Source organism: Talaromyces rugulosus, chromosome II (genome assembly GCF_013368755.1).
Source record: "Talaromyces rugulosus chromosome II, complete sequence".
NCBI classification, from domain to species: domain Eukaryota; kingdom Fungi; phylum Ascomycota; class Eurotiomycetes; order Eurotiales; family Trichocomaceae; genus Talaromyces; species Talaromyces rugulosus.
The window spans coordinates 1,800,575-1,816,521 of NC_049562.1; the positions used below are offsets into that span (position 1 = coordinate 1,800,575).

At 48.4% G+C, this 15,947-nt stretch overlaps 6 protein-coding genes across 6 annotated transcripts; 3 read left to right on the plus strand and 3 right to left on the minus strand.

Annotated features, from left to right (window-relative positions):
* Window positions 1-317: 317 nt before the first annotated feature.
* On the plus strand, window positions 318-3,479 carry TRUGW13939_03094 (uncharacterized protein; the record flags this gene model as incomplete). Its single annotated transcript, XM_035486280.1, has 9 exons — window positions 318-396; window positions 455-589; window positions 649-728; window positions 788-819; window positions 1,109-2,313; window positions 2,732-2,797; window positions 2,880-3,166; window positions 3,242-3,359; window positions 3,427-3,479. Coding segments are annotated over 9 exons (2,055 nt in total), but the record flags the coding sequence as incomplete, so codon positions are not given.
* Window positions 3,480-3,891: 412 nt separating this feature from the next.
* TRUGW13939_03095 (uncharacterized protein) lies at window positions 3,892-6,502 on the minus strand (the record flags this gene model as incomplete). Its single annotated transcript, XM_035486281.1, has 9 exons — window positions 3,892-4,456; window positions 4,517-4,801; window positions 4,869-5,458; window positions 5,517-5,688; window positions 5,829-5,936; window positions 5,987-6,029; window positions 6,078-6,362; window positions 6,423-6,445; window positions 6,498-6,502. 9 exons carry the CDS (start codon window positions 6,500-6,502, stop codon window positions 3,892-3,894), a joined length of 2,076 nt encoding a protein of 691 aa, XP_035342174.1.
* An 833-nt stretch (window positions 6,503-7,335) lies between these two features.
* TRUGW13939_03096 (uncharacterized protein) lies at window positions 7,336-9,836 on the plus strand (the record flags this gene model as incomplete). The annotated part of the gene is made up of 3 exons (XM_035486282.1): window positions 7,336-8,136; window positions 8,193-8,314; window positions 8,375-9,836. The coding sequence occupies 3 exons, from the start codon at window positions 7,336-7,338 to the stop codon at window positions 9,834-9,836; spliced, it is 2,385 nt and encodes a 794-aa protein (XP_035342175.1).
* Window positions 9,837-10,157: 321 nt separating this feature from the next.
* TRUGW13939_03097 (uncharacterized protein) lies at window positions 10,158-11,504 on the minus strand (the record flags this gene model as incomplete). Its single annotated transcript, XM_035486283.1, has 1 exon — window positions 10,158-11,504. One exon carries the CDS (start codon window positions 11,502-11,504, stop codon window positions 10,158-10,160), a length of 1,347 nt encoding a protein of 448 aa, XP_035342176.1.
* A 315-nt stretch (window positions 11,505-11,819) lies between these two features.
* TRUGW13939_03098 (uncharacterized protein) lies at window positions 11,820-12,843 on the plus strand (the record flags this gene model as incomplete). The annotated part of the gene is made up of 6 exons (XM_035486284.1): window positions 11,820-11,877; window positions 11,933-11,958; window positions 12,020-12,148; window positions 12,203-12,325; window positions 12,399-12,728; window positions 12,790-12,843. The coding sequence occupies 6 exons, from the start codon at window positions 11,820-11,822 to the stop codon at window positions 12,841-12,843; spliced, it is 720 nt and encodes a 239-aa protein (XP_035342177.1).
* A 165-nt stretch (window positions 12,844-13,008) lies between these two features.
* Window positions 13,009-15,689, minus strand: TRUGW13939_03099 (uncharacterized protein; the record flags this gene model as incomplete). The annotated part of the gene is made up of 3 exons (XM_035486285.1): window positions 13,009-13,965; window positions 14,020-15,428; window positions 15,488-15,689. The coding sequence occupies 3 exons, from the start codon at window positions 15,687-15,689 to the stop codon at window positions 13,009-13,011; spliced, it is 2,568 nt and encodes an 855-aa protein (XP_035342178.1).
* Between the last annotated feature and the right edge of the window lie 258 nt (window positions 15,690-15,947).

Below are 15,947 nucleotides of genomic sequence, written 5' to 3' on the forward strand. Positions count from 1 at the left end.
TAGTTTTTGCGACGGGGCGGCCGTATCGATAGGAGCTCGGGCCACCTGCTCAATAAGCTTTTGGCTTCGTCCTGGTTGATTATCATCAAAGTTTCAAACAACATCAACAACAACAACAGAATAATGTTGACATGACATTCTAACCCCACGAGTTTAAATGTTCACAAAATTCGGGCTTCTTCAAAGTCCGAGCCCTGGCCTGCTGCGCCTGCGCAATGCGTGCCAGCACCATGGCTCCTTGACTTTCGTGTGCCGGCTTCATGTATTTTTTTTAAAGTCAATTCGTCTATATAAGCAATCTGCTGACTGAAATCTAGCATGATGGTCGCACCAGGACATCTAATTTCTGTCTTCCCACTGGCGGAATTGAAAAAAAGGCTGCCGAGGCAGAAAAGGGTATGTATGTGGCATTTGATATAGCTCGTTGTGGTCTATCCTCTAAACATTGATGTAGAAGAGGGAAATGATCTTTTGATCAGAGCGGGCTTTCTCCGCCAGGCTTATTCAGGCATCTTTCATATGCTTCCACTGGGTCTGCGCGTGCAGGACAAATTGGAAAGACTGATTGATACGCAAATGCAGTCCGTAGGTATGTAGTCCTTCCCACTTGGGTGACATTGACTGGCTAGCATTCTCACACTGCTATAGGCGCATCAAAGGTGTCTCTGTCGTCGTTATCATCCCAAGGGCTGTGGGAAAAAACTGGCCGCTTAAAAGGCGGGTCAGAGGTATGTCACCAATCAAACTCTGGTGGTCGAAAAAACAAGAAAACTAATCTTCATGATAGTTTTTTCGACTTCATGATAGGAAAGGATCTCGGTTTCTTCTTACCCCCACGCACGAGGAAGAAATCACTTCCCTAGTGGCCGGCCTAGTAACTTCATTCAAAGAACTGCCCTTGAGAGTCTATCAGATTTGTAAGCTCCCATTGCACTACTGTCCCTGCTCTCATACTCATACCCGCCAAAGCAAGAAAATATCGAGATGAAGCGAGGCCGCGGCAAGGCCTCTTGCGTGGACGAGAATTCGTCATGAAAGACTTGTACACCTTTGATTACAATACAGAGGATGCTCTCGTCACCTACAACACGGTGCGAGAAGCTTACAGGCGTATTTTTGATGCGCTAAAAGTGCCTTACTTAGTTGCTACTGCCGATTCTGGCAACATGGGTGGCAGCCTGAGTCATGAGTTTCATCTCCTCAGTCCAAAGGGGGAGGATACCCTTGTCAGCTGTTCTGGATGTGACTACGTCTATAATGAGGAAGTTTCAGACGGACACGACCTGACCAGAAACAAACCTAGTCGTCTTGATCAGGCTGAGCCTTCCAATACTGGCGTTGGTGCTCGAGAACCCCCAGCCATAGCAACAGCACTCTGGACTGCCGTTTCTCATGATAAAAAAACCTTGGTCAGAGCCTGGTACCCCAAGTACTCAGTCCAGAAGAACTTTGAGAGTGGGCAAAAAGAATCCGACTCAGACCTAGGAACAGAACCCGTCGAAAGAGAAATAAATTCCCATGCCGTCAAAGCCCTGGCCAAGGCAGCCGGGATTGATCTGAACACCAGTATAAAAAACGCAGCCCACGTGTGGTTCCAAGATGTGACGAGCGACACTCCCAGCGATTCACCAACCAAGCATGCCATCTTGGACCTGTTTGATTCCCATGTCGTCTCATACAACCACCCGCCTCTGAGTGGCTTGCCTGAAACATCCCAACCTTTCAAACACCCCGTCCAATTCTCAAAGCTTGATAGCTTCCCTGGGACATCGGACGGTCTCGACCTCACGCGAACTGTTGATGGTGACAAATGTCCCAAGTGTGCTGAGGGAGTTTTGCGCACGCACAACGCGATCGAGATGGGTCATACATTCCATCTCGGAACCCGGTACAGCGAAATCCTTGGGGCCAGTGTCCCAGCGGACCCATCCAGGGCAGAAAATAATTCGCAGGCTGAGAAAGAGGTCCGTGTAGTGCCGATGCAAATGGGCTGTCATGGAATCGGCGTGTCTCGCATGATCTCCGCCGTCGCAGACACACGCGCTGACACCCAGGGCCTCAACTGGCCAAGGGCAATTGCACCGTACGAGATTATCATCATCCCCACCAAGGGTCTTGATTCAGAAGCCGAGCAAATCTACGATCTTCTCAAGTCGACAACAGACACTAGCGATGTCATCCTCGACGATCGCGCGAAGCAGGTCGGTTGGAAACTCAAAGACGCGGATCTTATTGGGTTCCCCATTGTCATCGTCGTTGGAAAGGCGTGGAAAACAAACCAGGAGGTCGAAGTGCAATGTCGACAACTAGATGGTTTGCGCGAGAATGTCAACATTGCGACTTTGGGGGGTTATCTCCAATCATTGCTGCAAAAGCTGTGATTTGTGTATTATATTATTTTGATCTTCCCATATCCTTGTACAATTAGCCTCGTGTATTCCATCAAAACACTACTATGCATTCAATAAAAAACTGTCGTGAAATAAAACTAAATACTAGAGATAGAAGTTAAGAGCTAGGATGTAGGCATTCCCCACCCCAGATGTGCGGGCCGCAGCTCCAAGTCAAAATCAAGTTCAAACGCCGTCAACAACCTTCTTCACACACACCAATCAATAACGACTCAATCTCTCGAGAGAGACGAAAGAGCATCAACCATTTGCTACTTCTTTCGTGAATAACAAACACACTTATTCGAATCAACTACCAATCACCCCCGCACCGCGACCAGCGACCACCACAGAAAATAAAATGGCATCCCCCGCATCTGCCTCTGGAGGTGCTCCCCCAGGCTCCAGTAACTACCACCTCCTCTCTCTCCTTCGACCAATAATCTAAAAGATCTTGCTCGCGCTAATACTCATCCTCACAAATCCCAGTCGACGTAAACACCCTGTCCGTGCCCCAACTTCGCAATCTGCAAACCCGTCTCAGCTCCGAGCTCGAACATCTCACCAACTCACACGCGAAACTGCGCTCTGCGCAGTCCAAATTCAAGGACTGCGTCCGAACAATTGGCGATGGTGTTACTGGACGGAAAGATGCGCCTGGTGCTGGCGGTGATAATATCCTGGTGCCATTGACGAGTTCGTTGTATGTCAAGGGGAAATTGGCAGATAGGGAAAAGGTCATTGTGGATGTTGGAACTGGGTTTTATGTTGAGAAGGTATTACTTCTCCCTCTCTCTTTTCGTTTGCTACTTGTTTCTTTTTTTCATTTGGGTTCTAACAATTTCCATCAGACTACTGCCAAGGCCACCGAATTCTATAATGCAAAGGTCAAGGACCTCGAAGCGAATCTGACGGACTTGGAAAAGATCCTACAAGGAAAGAGTGGCAATCTACGAGTCATCGAAGACAGTATGTTTCCTCCCCTGCTATATCTCTTTTCTTGTGTCAGGACAACGGTTGCTAACGATCTGGCCAGCGCTTCGACAAAAAGTCATGAGCGGTGAAGCTGTTCCTACCTCTGCTGGTTAATTCATATAATGCATATTAAAAAAAATAATTCGCCAAGAACTCCACCACCCCCTCATACCCCAAGGAAGAATAACTACATCCTTCGATTATTCCATCCTTCGTTATTAGGATTGCAGAACACCGGGCCGCTCGAGTGTGAATACAATACTCGGGCTTTCCATGTGAATGAGGAATGACACATTATGTGAACCTTGAAGAGTCAATTCTGTCTTGAATGGAATTCACTAAGTGATCTAACACCCGAAATACAAATAGCAAAAAAATAGAAATGAAAAGAAAGTTCAAGCAAGCGACATTGATGCGAAATTTGTAGCTTCAAACAGAGTTCAAATAAGCGTGTCTTTGCCCATTGATGCCACTTCTTCTCCGTACTCCCCATACCGATTGTATTCTTTCCGAAAATTTGCAGGTCTCAGAGTAGAGAAATTTGGGGTTGATCGTCGTCCAAAAGCGAATGCTGTTGGACCTCTTCGTTTTGACCCAGAACCCACGCGACTTCCTTGACCACATTGATGAAACCCTGAAAACCAGCCTTGTTCCCATCGTCGATTTTTGGGCTGAAGAAAGGATCAAGGACGGAGTTAAATCCCATTTGTTGGACTTCCTTTGTTCCAGCAAGTCTTGCTAAGTTCTCTTCCCAGTTCAGCCCATATACAGTCGTCCCCCAAGAGGAAGAAGGTGATCCGAAGCTCATGTTTGACTGCCCAGCACCGGACTGTTTGACATAAGTATCATAACGAGCTATCTCCAGAACGTACTCTGTCCCTTTTATGGGGTACTGAATAGCTGCCTTTTCGATAATACGCCTGACAGGGAACCCATCGGGCAACATGGCGCGGCGGTTGGGTTCTGCGAGCAACGATTCTTGCATGACACCATCCCTAAACCGAATTTGATGGTCAAATTCGCTCATAGCTAGGCTTTTCTGTTGCCCGCTAAGGACTTTTCGTTCTCTCATTTCAAATTGCCAATCCGCCCTGTGGCCAATTAGTATAAATTCATGGAGTACAAGGGGTAACTTTTTTGGGGGGTTGTACTTTTGAGCACCGAGCATAATAGCTTGCAACAGCGGTGTGTTTTCTGCGAATTTTCCTTTGACTTGGGATTGTATCCAGCGAGACTTCGTTCTCTCGTGCCGTCCACCCACGGCCTTGAAGTCCACCTCGAGTCGCAAGAATTCGTTGTTTATGGAATCAAATTCCACGGACACCATGTGGTGCAGGGATTTTCCAGTGAGAGATACAGTAGACCTCTTTTCCACATCGAACAGATTGCTTGCGTGAGAGATTCTACTGATGAGAAGTTCCAGGTCAATCTCGAATCTATAATCGTTTGCCCTTTGTCAGCGGCTTGTATCTCTGATTGTAGGGTATATGGCATTTAGCTCACCCAGGCAGTAGTTTCCCCTTGGCCATTTCATTCGAAATCATTTCTCTAAACTCTTCGGTTGTATATCCTTTCTGTTGGTCGTGAGGTACACGATACTGGCTGAACATGAAAGACCCAAAGCTTACGCGCATATTTAAGGTCGCCTGGATTAAAGGTGCACAGCAAAGAGACCTCTTGACCGCCGACAGTAAACGAGAATCGTTTTCTGATCGCGACGCTTCATTCGAGAGTCCTGGGTTACCGTTTTTGGCTTCATTGGGTGAGTTCAAATGAAAGCATGGCTTGGTCCATCCTTTGCTTGTGTTCATTGAAATCTTTCTCACTGTTCTGTCACCGACAGGTAAGTCAAGAAGGTATAACTTGCTCTTGATTGTAGAAGAGGTAATGAGCTCATGCCACTTCGTCTCCAAGTGAGTGATTGCTTGTTGAAGCGTCTCTTCCTCCGAACCAGAAACACAAATGACATCTTCGGATTCGTCTGACAGATGTATGAAGCATTTGTACTGCAGGCGCAGGAAGTCAAGCGCTTCGAGCTCAACACCCAGAACTTGGCGAATAGAAATCTCGTTGTCGGGCCAAAGAAAGACCATCTTCCACGCTGTTAGTTACAAAATCGTCGCTAGGAAAACGAGGAGGTCCGTTACTTACTTGCCGGTTAGGAATGGCATTGGGGCCTGCATTCGGGGGCCTCCTGAGCATATAAATGAGGGACTCATTCCTCTGCTGCTGGGATGTAGATGTATTTTGGACTTTGACAGCATTGGCTTGCATTTGGGCATATGGCTGAGTAACCGAAATCGCGCTCAGGGTGGACACCGGGCTACAATGTTCGAATAGGCTTGACAGAAGGTTTTTCGCTGTTCGTACAGAATGGGGGCCTCCCCATATCAAAATAGTCTAATAAACAGTCAGTACATAGCCGCTGTTGCGGTGATTTCATCACTAGCCTTTCCAAAATACCCTGGTTTCTCTACATATGTTTTACTCCTGCGAGAAATCTCATGGAAAATGTCACCGTCTCCGCCGGTTCCCTTCAAGTTCAGGAAAGACCTTCCTTCCTTCATGAGCCTATAAGAAAGGTTAGATTCTCCATATTTACGCACACAATTTCTACTTACCTTACTCGGTAGCGCGAATATGCGTCGGACAATTCAAATACACCTGAAAGAGTCAACTAAGAAAAACTAAAAGTAAATTCACGGCCCTTACTATCAGGTGGAGACTTTCTCTTCCACACAGGTGTCGGCCTTGCACCGCCAGGGGCGGGGCTTGAATAAGTCGAATTATTTCCATCCTTAGGGCCGCTTTTGCGGCCTGGATGACTTTGAGGTACCTTCGGTACCTCGACGGTAGTGAGGGGGACGGTGGCGTTGGGATGAATAGGGCTAACTTTGCTCTCAGCAGCACCGACACGGGACAGGTTCTCGCTGTTTAGCCTGTTCCGAGACGGTGAGGGCACCGCCTTTGCCACGGGATTGGACAGCATCTCCCATTCTGTTTCATAGGTTAGCTGTTGAGGAAATACCAAGGATCATCCCTGTTAGCTAAACACACCTGCACCGGAAGATTGTTCGTAGCTAAATCAGATCAGCGAACAGCATCGAGTTAATGAGGAAGAAGGCGTCTTACTCCATATTACCTGGTGCTCGACGGAAGGCCTCTTCGCAGCGACGGCCGGCTAATGATGCAAATAAGCTCTCCCGCTCTCTCCTTGTCGATAATAAAAGAATAGGAGTTCACGGTGAGGAGAAAAATAGTTAAATGTCAGTGGCTGCGGGGTTGCTGGCTTGCAGCGAAGTGAGGTTAAAGTAAAGGAGAGCAGGGTGTAAGTTGTAAGGCAGGAGGAGGAGGAGGAGGAGGAGGAAGGCAGGCAAGAGGAAGGAGCGCAAGGAGATGCGTCAAACGGAGCATTTAAGAAACAGCCAATTCTGCCACCGACAGCCAAGCCCGGCACACCGGCGGTGAGTGCTACCAGTAGCAAGGCAAAAAGTGCCAGAAACATAAAGAAAGAGGCCATTCATGCTGATTTAGTACCGTAGACAGTAGAAAAAAGACGGTCCGGAGTCTTGACACTAGTCTGGTGGTGACTCCCTCAGGGCAACCTCAGATCGCAACCAGACGCGAGTAAAACCATGTGCCAACTTTTTTTTCTCTTCTTTCTGTTTCAAGATAAGCCGAGCACTATTTGCTTGTTTTGTTTTGTTTTGTTTTGTTTTTATGCCTGTTGTGGCGTCCACAAAGAGACCTCAACTGTTGTTGGCAACGAAGTTCCTAATTGGGATTAGCGCCATAATGTGACAGCCAGATCGGCGCTAACTATTTTTGGCACCAACGCTAAACGCGTCGCGAAAACACGCGTCGATGATCGAAAGAGGCAAAATTGATTTTGGGTTTCCGGACTCTGCACCAGCTGTTCCTTGGTCTCGATCACCGCCGATCAAGATTACAGCGACAACGACCAACCACAATGGCTTCTCCGAGTCCTGACCCTACCTCGCAGAGCGCCCAGGACAAAAGAGAGAAAGCCAAACAATGGCTCACCAAGGGTGCCCTCGTCCGCGAGGATTCCGACGACGAACTCGGTTACGACGACTACCCTTGGGAGTGGGTATACGAGGATGAAGCAAACGGAAAGGAGAACGCAAATGCCGAACAACAAGCAGATCAAGATGATCAAGACTCTCAGACTCCCCGAAGACGATCAACGCGGCCAGCCAGCAAAAAAAGGCGAATTGTCGCAGCCCGCATGGGCACCTTCGAGTGCAGATTGGGCCATGTGGTGTTGCTGAAATCCCCGGAGGCGGGCAAAGACTGGGTAGGAATTATAACCGAATTCGTGGAAGAAGAAGACGACGACGAAGACGAAATAATCAAGTCCGCCAATATCATGTGGTTCGCCTCGCCCGAAGAATTCTTGTCAACCAAAAACAAAAAGCGAGCAGATGCGTTGCCCAACGAGCAATATCTGACGGTGGATTTTAACATCAACCCTCTGACTTCGATTAATGGACGAGGCAAGGTCATGTCAAAAGACGCCTTCTTTGCAAAATACCCAAACGGGGTGCCCCCGAAAGGCAGGGCAGCATTGACCGAATATCACAAATGCATAGTTTGTCGAAGAGGCGTCAACCAACTCCAAGGAAAATATACCGAGGAATTCCTCTGGGAGGACGTATATAAGGAAGATGAAGAAAGCGTATTCAAGCTTGTTGAATTGATTAAAACGGGTCTGAAGGCGGCTAAAAAGCGCAAAGCTGCGGATGATGATGTGAGTATTGTCGAATATCGAGTATTACCTACTAGATCCTGACCTTGATTTTAAAGTATGTCGACGCGAAAGATGATCACAAAGCGCCCATTACTCCAAGAAAACGGCAACGCATGACTGCACTCAATGTTACTCCTCAATCGAGGCGGAAAATCCTTACAACCCCTACTAGCAAACGGTACGGGCTCCCCAACTCAACATATACAATCACAGCAGTCTAACATTTACTTTTTTACAGCATTGTCGTGAAGAAGCCACTCGAGTTTACCCCCCTGGGAACCCGTGTCCTCGATCCATCACATTTTGTCTCGTCTCCATATCGTCAAGCACGAGCTTTACTGCATGTCTCTAGCGTGCCAGCTTCGCTACCGTGCCGCAACGGAGAATTTGAGACTGTATACGCTCACCTAAGAGCTGCCATTGGTGAAGGCACTGGCGCTTGCATCTACATCTCAGGAACTCCCGGTACAGGCAAAACAGCTACTGTCAGGGAAGTTGTTGCTCAACTAAACAACTCGGTGCTTGCCGAAGAAATGGATGATTTCATCTTTGTCGAGATCAATGGCATGAAAGTGACTGATCCTCATCAGTCTTATTCTTTGCTCTGGGAAGCCCTAAAGGGTGACCGCGTTTCCCCATCTCATGCCCTCGATCTATTAGAAAGAGAGTTTACGCATCCTTCTCCACGTCGAGTACCCTGTGTTGTTTTGATGGACGAACTCGATCAACTGGTGACGAAAAACCAATCGGTCATGTACAACTTCTTCAATTGGCCTGCGCTTCGTCATTCACGCCTCATTGTCCTTGCAGTTGCAAACACTATGGATCTTCCGGAAAGAACCTTGAGTAACAAAATATCAAGTCGTTTAGGTCTCACACGCATCACATTTCCTGGTTATAAACATACCGACTTGATGGAAATCATTTCCTCGCGACTTGCCAACGTTCCAGGCAATATCGTCGACCCAGATGCCATCCAATTTGCTAGCCGCAAGGTGGCAGCTGTCAGTGGAGATGCTCGACGAGCGCTCGATATCTGCCGTCGAGCTGTTGAAATCGCCGAACAGGAGAGCGATTCTGCCGCCAAAACCGGTACTAAAAATGGTGTGGATTTCGATGATAATGAATCCCTTCCTCCGACCCCAAGCAAAAATAGTGCTCGCCGAGAGCGGTTTCAAAAAAAGGACACCAAACCCAAGGTCATAATCGAAAGTCCGCAGAAAAAGCCGGCTCCCTCGATTCCCCGAGTTACGATTGCCACCATCAAACAAGCCATTCAGGAAGCTACGTCAACACCGCTACAGCAATCTCTCCGCTGCCTCCCTTTGTCCGGAAAACTGTTTCTGGCTGCACTGCTGGCCCGTGTTCGTCGAACGGGTATATCAGAGTCTACACTAGGGGATGTCCTGGACGAAGCGCGGCGGATCGCTGATGCGGCGGTAGCTATTGCGGGCGTTGCAGGCTCAAGCATTAAAGAATACCTGCTTGGCAGTAATGCCGGTGCAAGAGTGCGTGCCATGAGCTTTGCTGCCATGGAGCTCATGAACTCGGGTGTCGTTGCTCTTGAGACTGGAGTAAGCATGAAAGCTCGAGGGGATCGAAGCAGCAAAGTCAGGCTACGAATAGCTGCCGAAGAAGTCAGATCCGCTTTCAGAGATGACTCTGAAGCGAAAGGGCTAGGTTTGGGTTTTGATCAGTAAGTCATGCCTAAAACAAACATTGTGTCTGGAGTTAGTAGCATTCTGGTGTTATTCGTACAGTGGGATACCCTTTATTAAATACATGTATATATGTATACTATTTTAGCATTTAGTTAAGCATTTCAACGATATAAAATTATTGCCATTGGAAAGTACAGAATATGTATACACAATATTGCTTTTAGCCAGACCTTTATAGTCACAGGAGGTATCAGTTACAAAATCCTCGGATATGACGTGAATCCAAAGCCTCATAAACGCCGAGAACTCCCAAATCATGCAATATTAAAAAGCAACCACACTGAAGTCTCGATTGTCAAATCAATATCTCTGTCTTCCTAGAGTCGGCTTCCAGTCCAAAGGATGCGACTCTGGTGTGGCGTCGTCATCTGGCTTCCAAATCTTGATCGTCTTGTCGGCCTCGCCAACAATCAGACGCAGGCCAGTGCGATCAAAAGTAGAAGACATGATACCAGCCTCAGCATCCAGCGATCCAGGCTGGGCCGTGGTATCGAGAGACTGGAATCGGTGACCAGTCTTCCAATCCCAGAACGACATGCTTCCATTGTCTCCTCCTGAGAACAACACATTGTCTTCATTCACTGCAATAGAATTGATGACAGAGTTTTGCCCTTCAAAATTCTGCATGAATGCACCCTCGGGGCATTTCCACTGCTTGATGTTTCCAGTACTAGCGCTTGCGAAAGTGAATTCCTTAGGGTGAACAGCGAGGCTTCTGACACCCTTCTTGTGATGTGTAAGGACTCCCATGGATTTTCCCGCTGCAAGATCCCAAAGGCGCACTGTCGAGTCAAGGGATCCAGTGATAATCTGGGGGTCGGCTTCCTGGCATTTAATATCGGCAATTGTTCCCTTATGGCCAGATAGCACATGAATGTTGCTGCGTGTTCGCATATCCCATACTCGCGCAACACCGTCACGTCCGCCTGTAACGAGAACATCCAAATTGGGATGCAGAGCGAGTGTGTAAACGCCACTTAGATGGCCATGATAGTGTCGAATAACCTTGTTTGCTTCCAAATCCCAGCATTTCACCATCTTATCCTCACCGCATGAAAAGAGATATGGATGGCGAGGCGAGACGGCTAGACCCCGGACAGTAGATATGTGGCCAGTCAGCGTGAGACGAAGCGAACCTGTCGCCAAATTCCAAATTTTGATGGTCCGATCTCCAGCACCACTTGCGAACCACTCGTTATTAGGCTCAACAGCCAGAGCTCGAACCCAGCCCAAGTGTCCAGATATAACCCTCATCAGCTTCCATGGTGCATGCCATTCAGGTCTCTGTTGTGGTGTCGCGGAGGGGCGTGAAACGAGACTCTTGCTATGACCTTCTGTCGATGGACCACCCGATGACCCCTTGACCAAGGCCATTGATGAGCCATCTTTTCTCTCTTGGCCCGGTGTCGGCATCTTTGGTCGTTTCGTACGGGACGCTGTGGCCTTTGCCTGTTTCTCTGCTAGTGCTCGAGGAAGTTCTGCTACATTTTCATATTCGGCTTTTCTTCGATACGAAACGCCGATTGAGCCATCGCCTGGTGTCGAGGGCGTGGCCATGAGGTAATCAGACCCAAAGAGTTCGATGGTCCTTTTAGCTGATTTGCGCACAGCCTGGTCAGCTGGCAACTGCGAGGGTAGGATGTCCATGTTCTCGCTGGGTGGGCCTGCGGCCGCGTTTTTCGGGCTAATAGTTTGAATCGAAGGGCAGTAGTTTGTTGTGTCCGGATTTCGCCGTTTTTGGCTGCTTGGAACAAGACGCGCTTAACAGGGGCTTGTTGGATTAACGAAGGTCGCAGGTGGTTGATGTCGTCGGGTTAATGTCAAAGTCGGCGGCCGCGCGAACTTTTGAAGAAGCTCGGGCCACCACGCTAGTCTCATGCGATTGATTACTTCTCCCCTCACCACCCACTTAATTATTATCAGTGGATCTATTACTTACGAAAGAAGAGTCTCAACCTCATCATGGACACCGATAAGAATGCGAAATTCGCGATACACGAGGCTTCTCGTGAGGGAAGAAGTTTGTCAAACCTGTCCAACTTGAAAGACGTGAGCTGCTGACTAACTCCTTCAAGCTCCAATGGTGGAATCACTGCTGAACGTGAGCAGTCCTTTTGAAATGTCTATACCTTGGGAGGGCTGTTCTAACTTCTGTTGAAAAGGCGAATCCAAAACTTGCCTCTCTGAAGGACGAAGATGAACGTTTACCGATACACTGGGCCGCAGCATATAACCGACTACCGATTGTTGAACTATTGGTCACAAACAAATATTTCGATCCAGATGTCACGGTTAGTTTAGTGTATTCATTTCCTGTGGACTATTCTGACGGTTTCATATCGCAGGATGGATCAGGATGGACTCCGCTCATGATCGCTGCCAGCTTGAAAAATGCAGAAGGCGACCCGATCGTTGATTTGTTGTTGCGAAAGGAGGCCGATGTCAATATAAAGAGTATCTCTGGACAGGTGAGTTTGTCAAAATCACGTACATATTTGACGGCCAACAAATAGTTATCTAACAACTGTCTTGGGTAAACAGAATGCTCTGCACTTCGCCGCTTCTAAAGCCAATCTTTCCACCGTCAAAACCCTCATCACCCATAAATGTAGCGCGCGAGTCAAGGACAAACGGGGGCAATTAGCGCTTCACCGTGCTGCAGCTGTTGGCTCTATTCCTATATTGAAGCTTCTACTTGACCAGGGGAAAAGTCCTATCAATGCAACTGATGTGGACAGCTTGACAGCATTACATCACGCCATCTCCGAAGGCCATGGGGATGCCGCAATACTGTTGATGAAATCGGGAGCAGATCTTGAGAAAACGGATTCTGACGGACATCTAGCCATAGATTTGGCACCAGATACGAAGGTAAGGAGTCCTTTTGCATTATGGAAAAGTCGATATTATTCTAATGCTAAATCTGATCAAGGTCCGAAAATATATCCTTCAGACTGCAGAGCGCGAGGGCATAGAATTGCCATAAACACACAATAGTTGATACCCAAATTCTAATGAACTCCGTTTTGAAAAGCCCTATACACATAGAAAAGTTCCCCTTTTCGGTGTTTGTGGAATGAATCAATTGGTATATTTACAGAATATGCAAAAAAAAAAGACTCTCGACCCGACAATGCTGCGCCCCTCTGTATCACTTCATTGTACTATCGACCAACTCGCGATATATCTTCTTGAGATCGGCGATATCTGCCTGAAGCTCTTCCACCTGTTCGCTCTTCTCACCGAGGAGTTCGAGAGTGGTTTCATAACGCTCATCTAGTTGAGTGACCTGCGCCTCCAACTCTTCGATACGCCCGTCTCCCTTGCGCTTCTCCTCTATCTCACGTATGAGTTCAACAACCTCCTGTCTGGCGTCGTCACGTTGAGATGTAATGCGTTCTAATTCATCCTTGGTGGCTGCCCGCTCGCTCTCAAGACGCCGGACTGTTGCACTCATACGTTCAACTAATTGTACTGAGGGTCCAGCTCCAACAGTTGAAACGGATATAATTTCATTTATTCCGTTTCCACGAGAAACGTTTGTCTGGGCTCCGTAAGCTGATGGAGTGAGTGGAGAACCACTGTAGTATTCATCTGGCTCCAGAGCATGGATTGGCGGGGCACCCAATAAGTTGGGATTGGGAGGGCCATTTGTTACGTGCGGAGAACCAATTCCTTGGAATGATGGGAACGAATTCGTCCGCGTTGGGGTTAGAATGTCCGCATGAGCTGGAAGGGTGGAGGAACGACGGCTCAATGGGCGACTTTCAGTGACGAGAGGGTCAAGACCGCCGGATAGACCTGTTGATCTACGACTGGAAGCCACAGGCGACGCTGTTCGGGGCTCTTGAAGGAAAGGTGGTGGAGATGCGATCTGGTCTCGCCATCTAGATCGTTCTTCTTCCAGTTTCTGTGACCAATTTGCCTCGATGGATTTTTCTTTGGCTGTTGCATCTTTTCGAAGTGAATCGAATTCCTCCTCTGACTTTTGCACTCTTTCTCGTAGTTTCTGCACTTGTTGTCGCGTTTCCTGTAGAGTACGCTCTAGCTCTTCGATGGTTTCCCTGGCAGTTTCGAGCTCTTCGTCTGCCTTCTTGGCTTTTATATTCTAGTCAAACAAGTCATTAGCTTGGCCAGTAAAATACATGGATAATGGACTTACCACTTCTCGGGCCTTTCGCCGTAGATCCGCCTCCTTGCGGGCGATTTCATCCCGCTCTCTCTCGACCCCGGTCAGCCTGGACAGCAGGGAACTCTCAATCCCTTGCCAATTCTCACTGGCAACGGCATACTGTGTCTGTAGTGTCTCTATTTGGCGAAGCAATTTCGCCTGCGCGTCGCCCGCGGCACTTGAGGAAGCCTCTTCAGCTCGTGAGCGCAAGCTTTCCATTTTACTTTCCAGAACAGATTGTTCCCCTTTCAGTTCAGCTTCCAAAACACGGGCGCTTTCTTTCTCTCTTTCTAGACTATCTTTGAGGCCTCGGATTTCTCTCTTTAGTTTTTCCTCGCTCAGCTCCTTTTCAATCTTTGCACTTGATAAATCACCCTCTAAATCGGCAACTCGCCGGTTTGATTTCTCCAAGGCTTCAGCTTGAGCTTTGGATTCGGCAGCCTCAGCGCGAGCAACAGCTCTTTCAAGTTGACCCTTGAGTTCATCCACTGTGGCACTCAAAGTTTGTCGTTCCGATGTCACTATTTCAAGCTCCCTAGAAGCTTTGGATTGTGAGTTCAATAGTTCCTGTGCCCTTTTTTCCGATGCCTCTGCTCGTTTCGTCTTAGCTTCTGCGTTGGCTAGGTCTCGTTCGAGTTTGGTTGTGCGCCGCTTTGTATCGTTCTCTTGCTTGGTGCTATCCGTGATTTGCTGTCGTAATTTCTTGATGATGGCCCGATTTTCCAGCTCTGTTTTTGCAAGTTTCTGGCCTTCTTCAAGTAAGAGTGCAATACGTTCATCCTTTTCTGACAGTTGCTTCTCGGCACTGCCCGGTGCTGCCGCCGAGGCCGCTTCTCGAGCTGAGCCTGCAGCTTCTTTAGCTAGATATTTCAGCTTTGATTGTAAAGCGTCAATCTTTTCGATGTAGTCATGTGTTTCCTCCTGCCATCGGGCTTCAGCGGCCTTGTGTTCGGTTCGTAATTCTTCGAGTTCCGGGTTCTGTGTCTCAGTGGGCTCGGCAGTATCATCCGCCTCACTCTCCACCACATCTATTGATATCAGTGGCTCAGATGTCTGTTCGAGCAGCGTATCGCTTGCTTCTTGTTCCGTGTTGTTTTCACCGGCAGCCAAATCCTTGGAAGCCTGGGATCGTATATCTGAATCGTGACTGCTTCTCGGGGTGTCGTGCGAGGCATCGTTTTCTATTCGTAGACCGGATGCATTTTCGTCCAAGCTAATGCGTGTGCTATCCAGACTGACACGCTTCTCACTTCCGGGTAAAGGGGTCGACGAACGAGAGGGAATCTCAACGGAGGATCGGGGACTGCTGACTGTCGCAGGGCTTTGGGATTTGACCATGGCCCTTGCCAGGCGCTCTTGTAAGCGATCATTTTTGCGGGAATTGGAGGAACTCCGGGAGACTTCCGAAAAAGTTAGCCAATTGACCCACGAGGACCAGGAACAGGTGTCATTTGCATACCGGCGACGGTTTGTTTAGCAGCAGCAATGTTTGGATTTGACTGCGAAGGTGTTTCTCCGTCCTTGGCAACCTTGTTACTCGGGGGTGCGTCTTCCTCGTTCGCCAGGATGACGTCCAGACGAGACTCCACGCCCGATACAGCCTGTTGAAAAAAGGAGCCCACGCCCCATTTGGTCTTCCCCTGTGGCGCATTGGTCGGCATTTTTGGTCACGGCGAGCAGCTATGAACGGTCGTCGGAATATAGGAGCGATCGGCTTCATGAAACCATAGGCGTCGCGCGCGTCGTCAAGGGACCTGTCCAGGCAACAGTCGGTCCGCAAGTGTCGCAGAGCCTCCGTCCACGCGTAAATCGGTAACGTATTTTACAACCCCACGTGCCGTGCCGGGCCACTGTCTCAAGAATCGATGACGCTCAGCCAATCAATGTAGTAGCAGGCGCTACTTACATAAGCAAACACC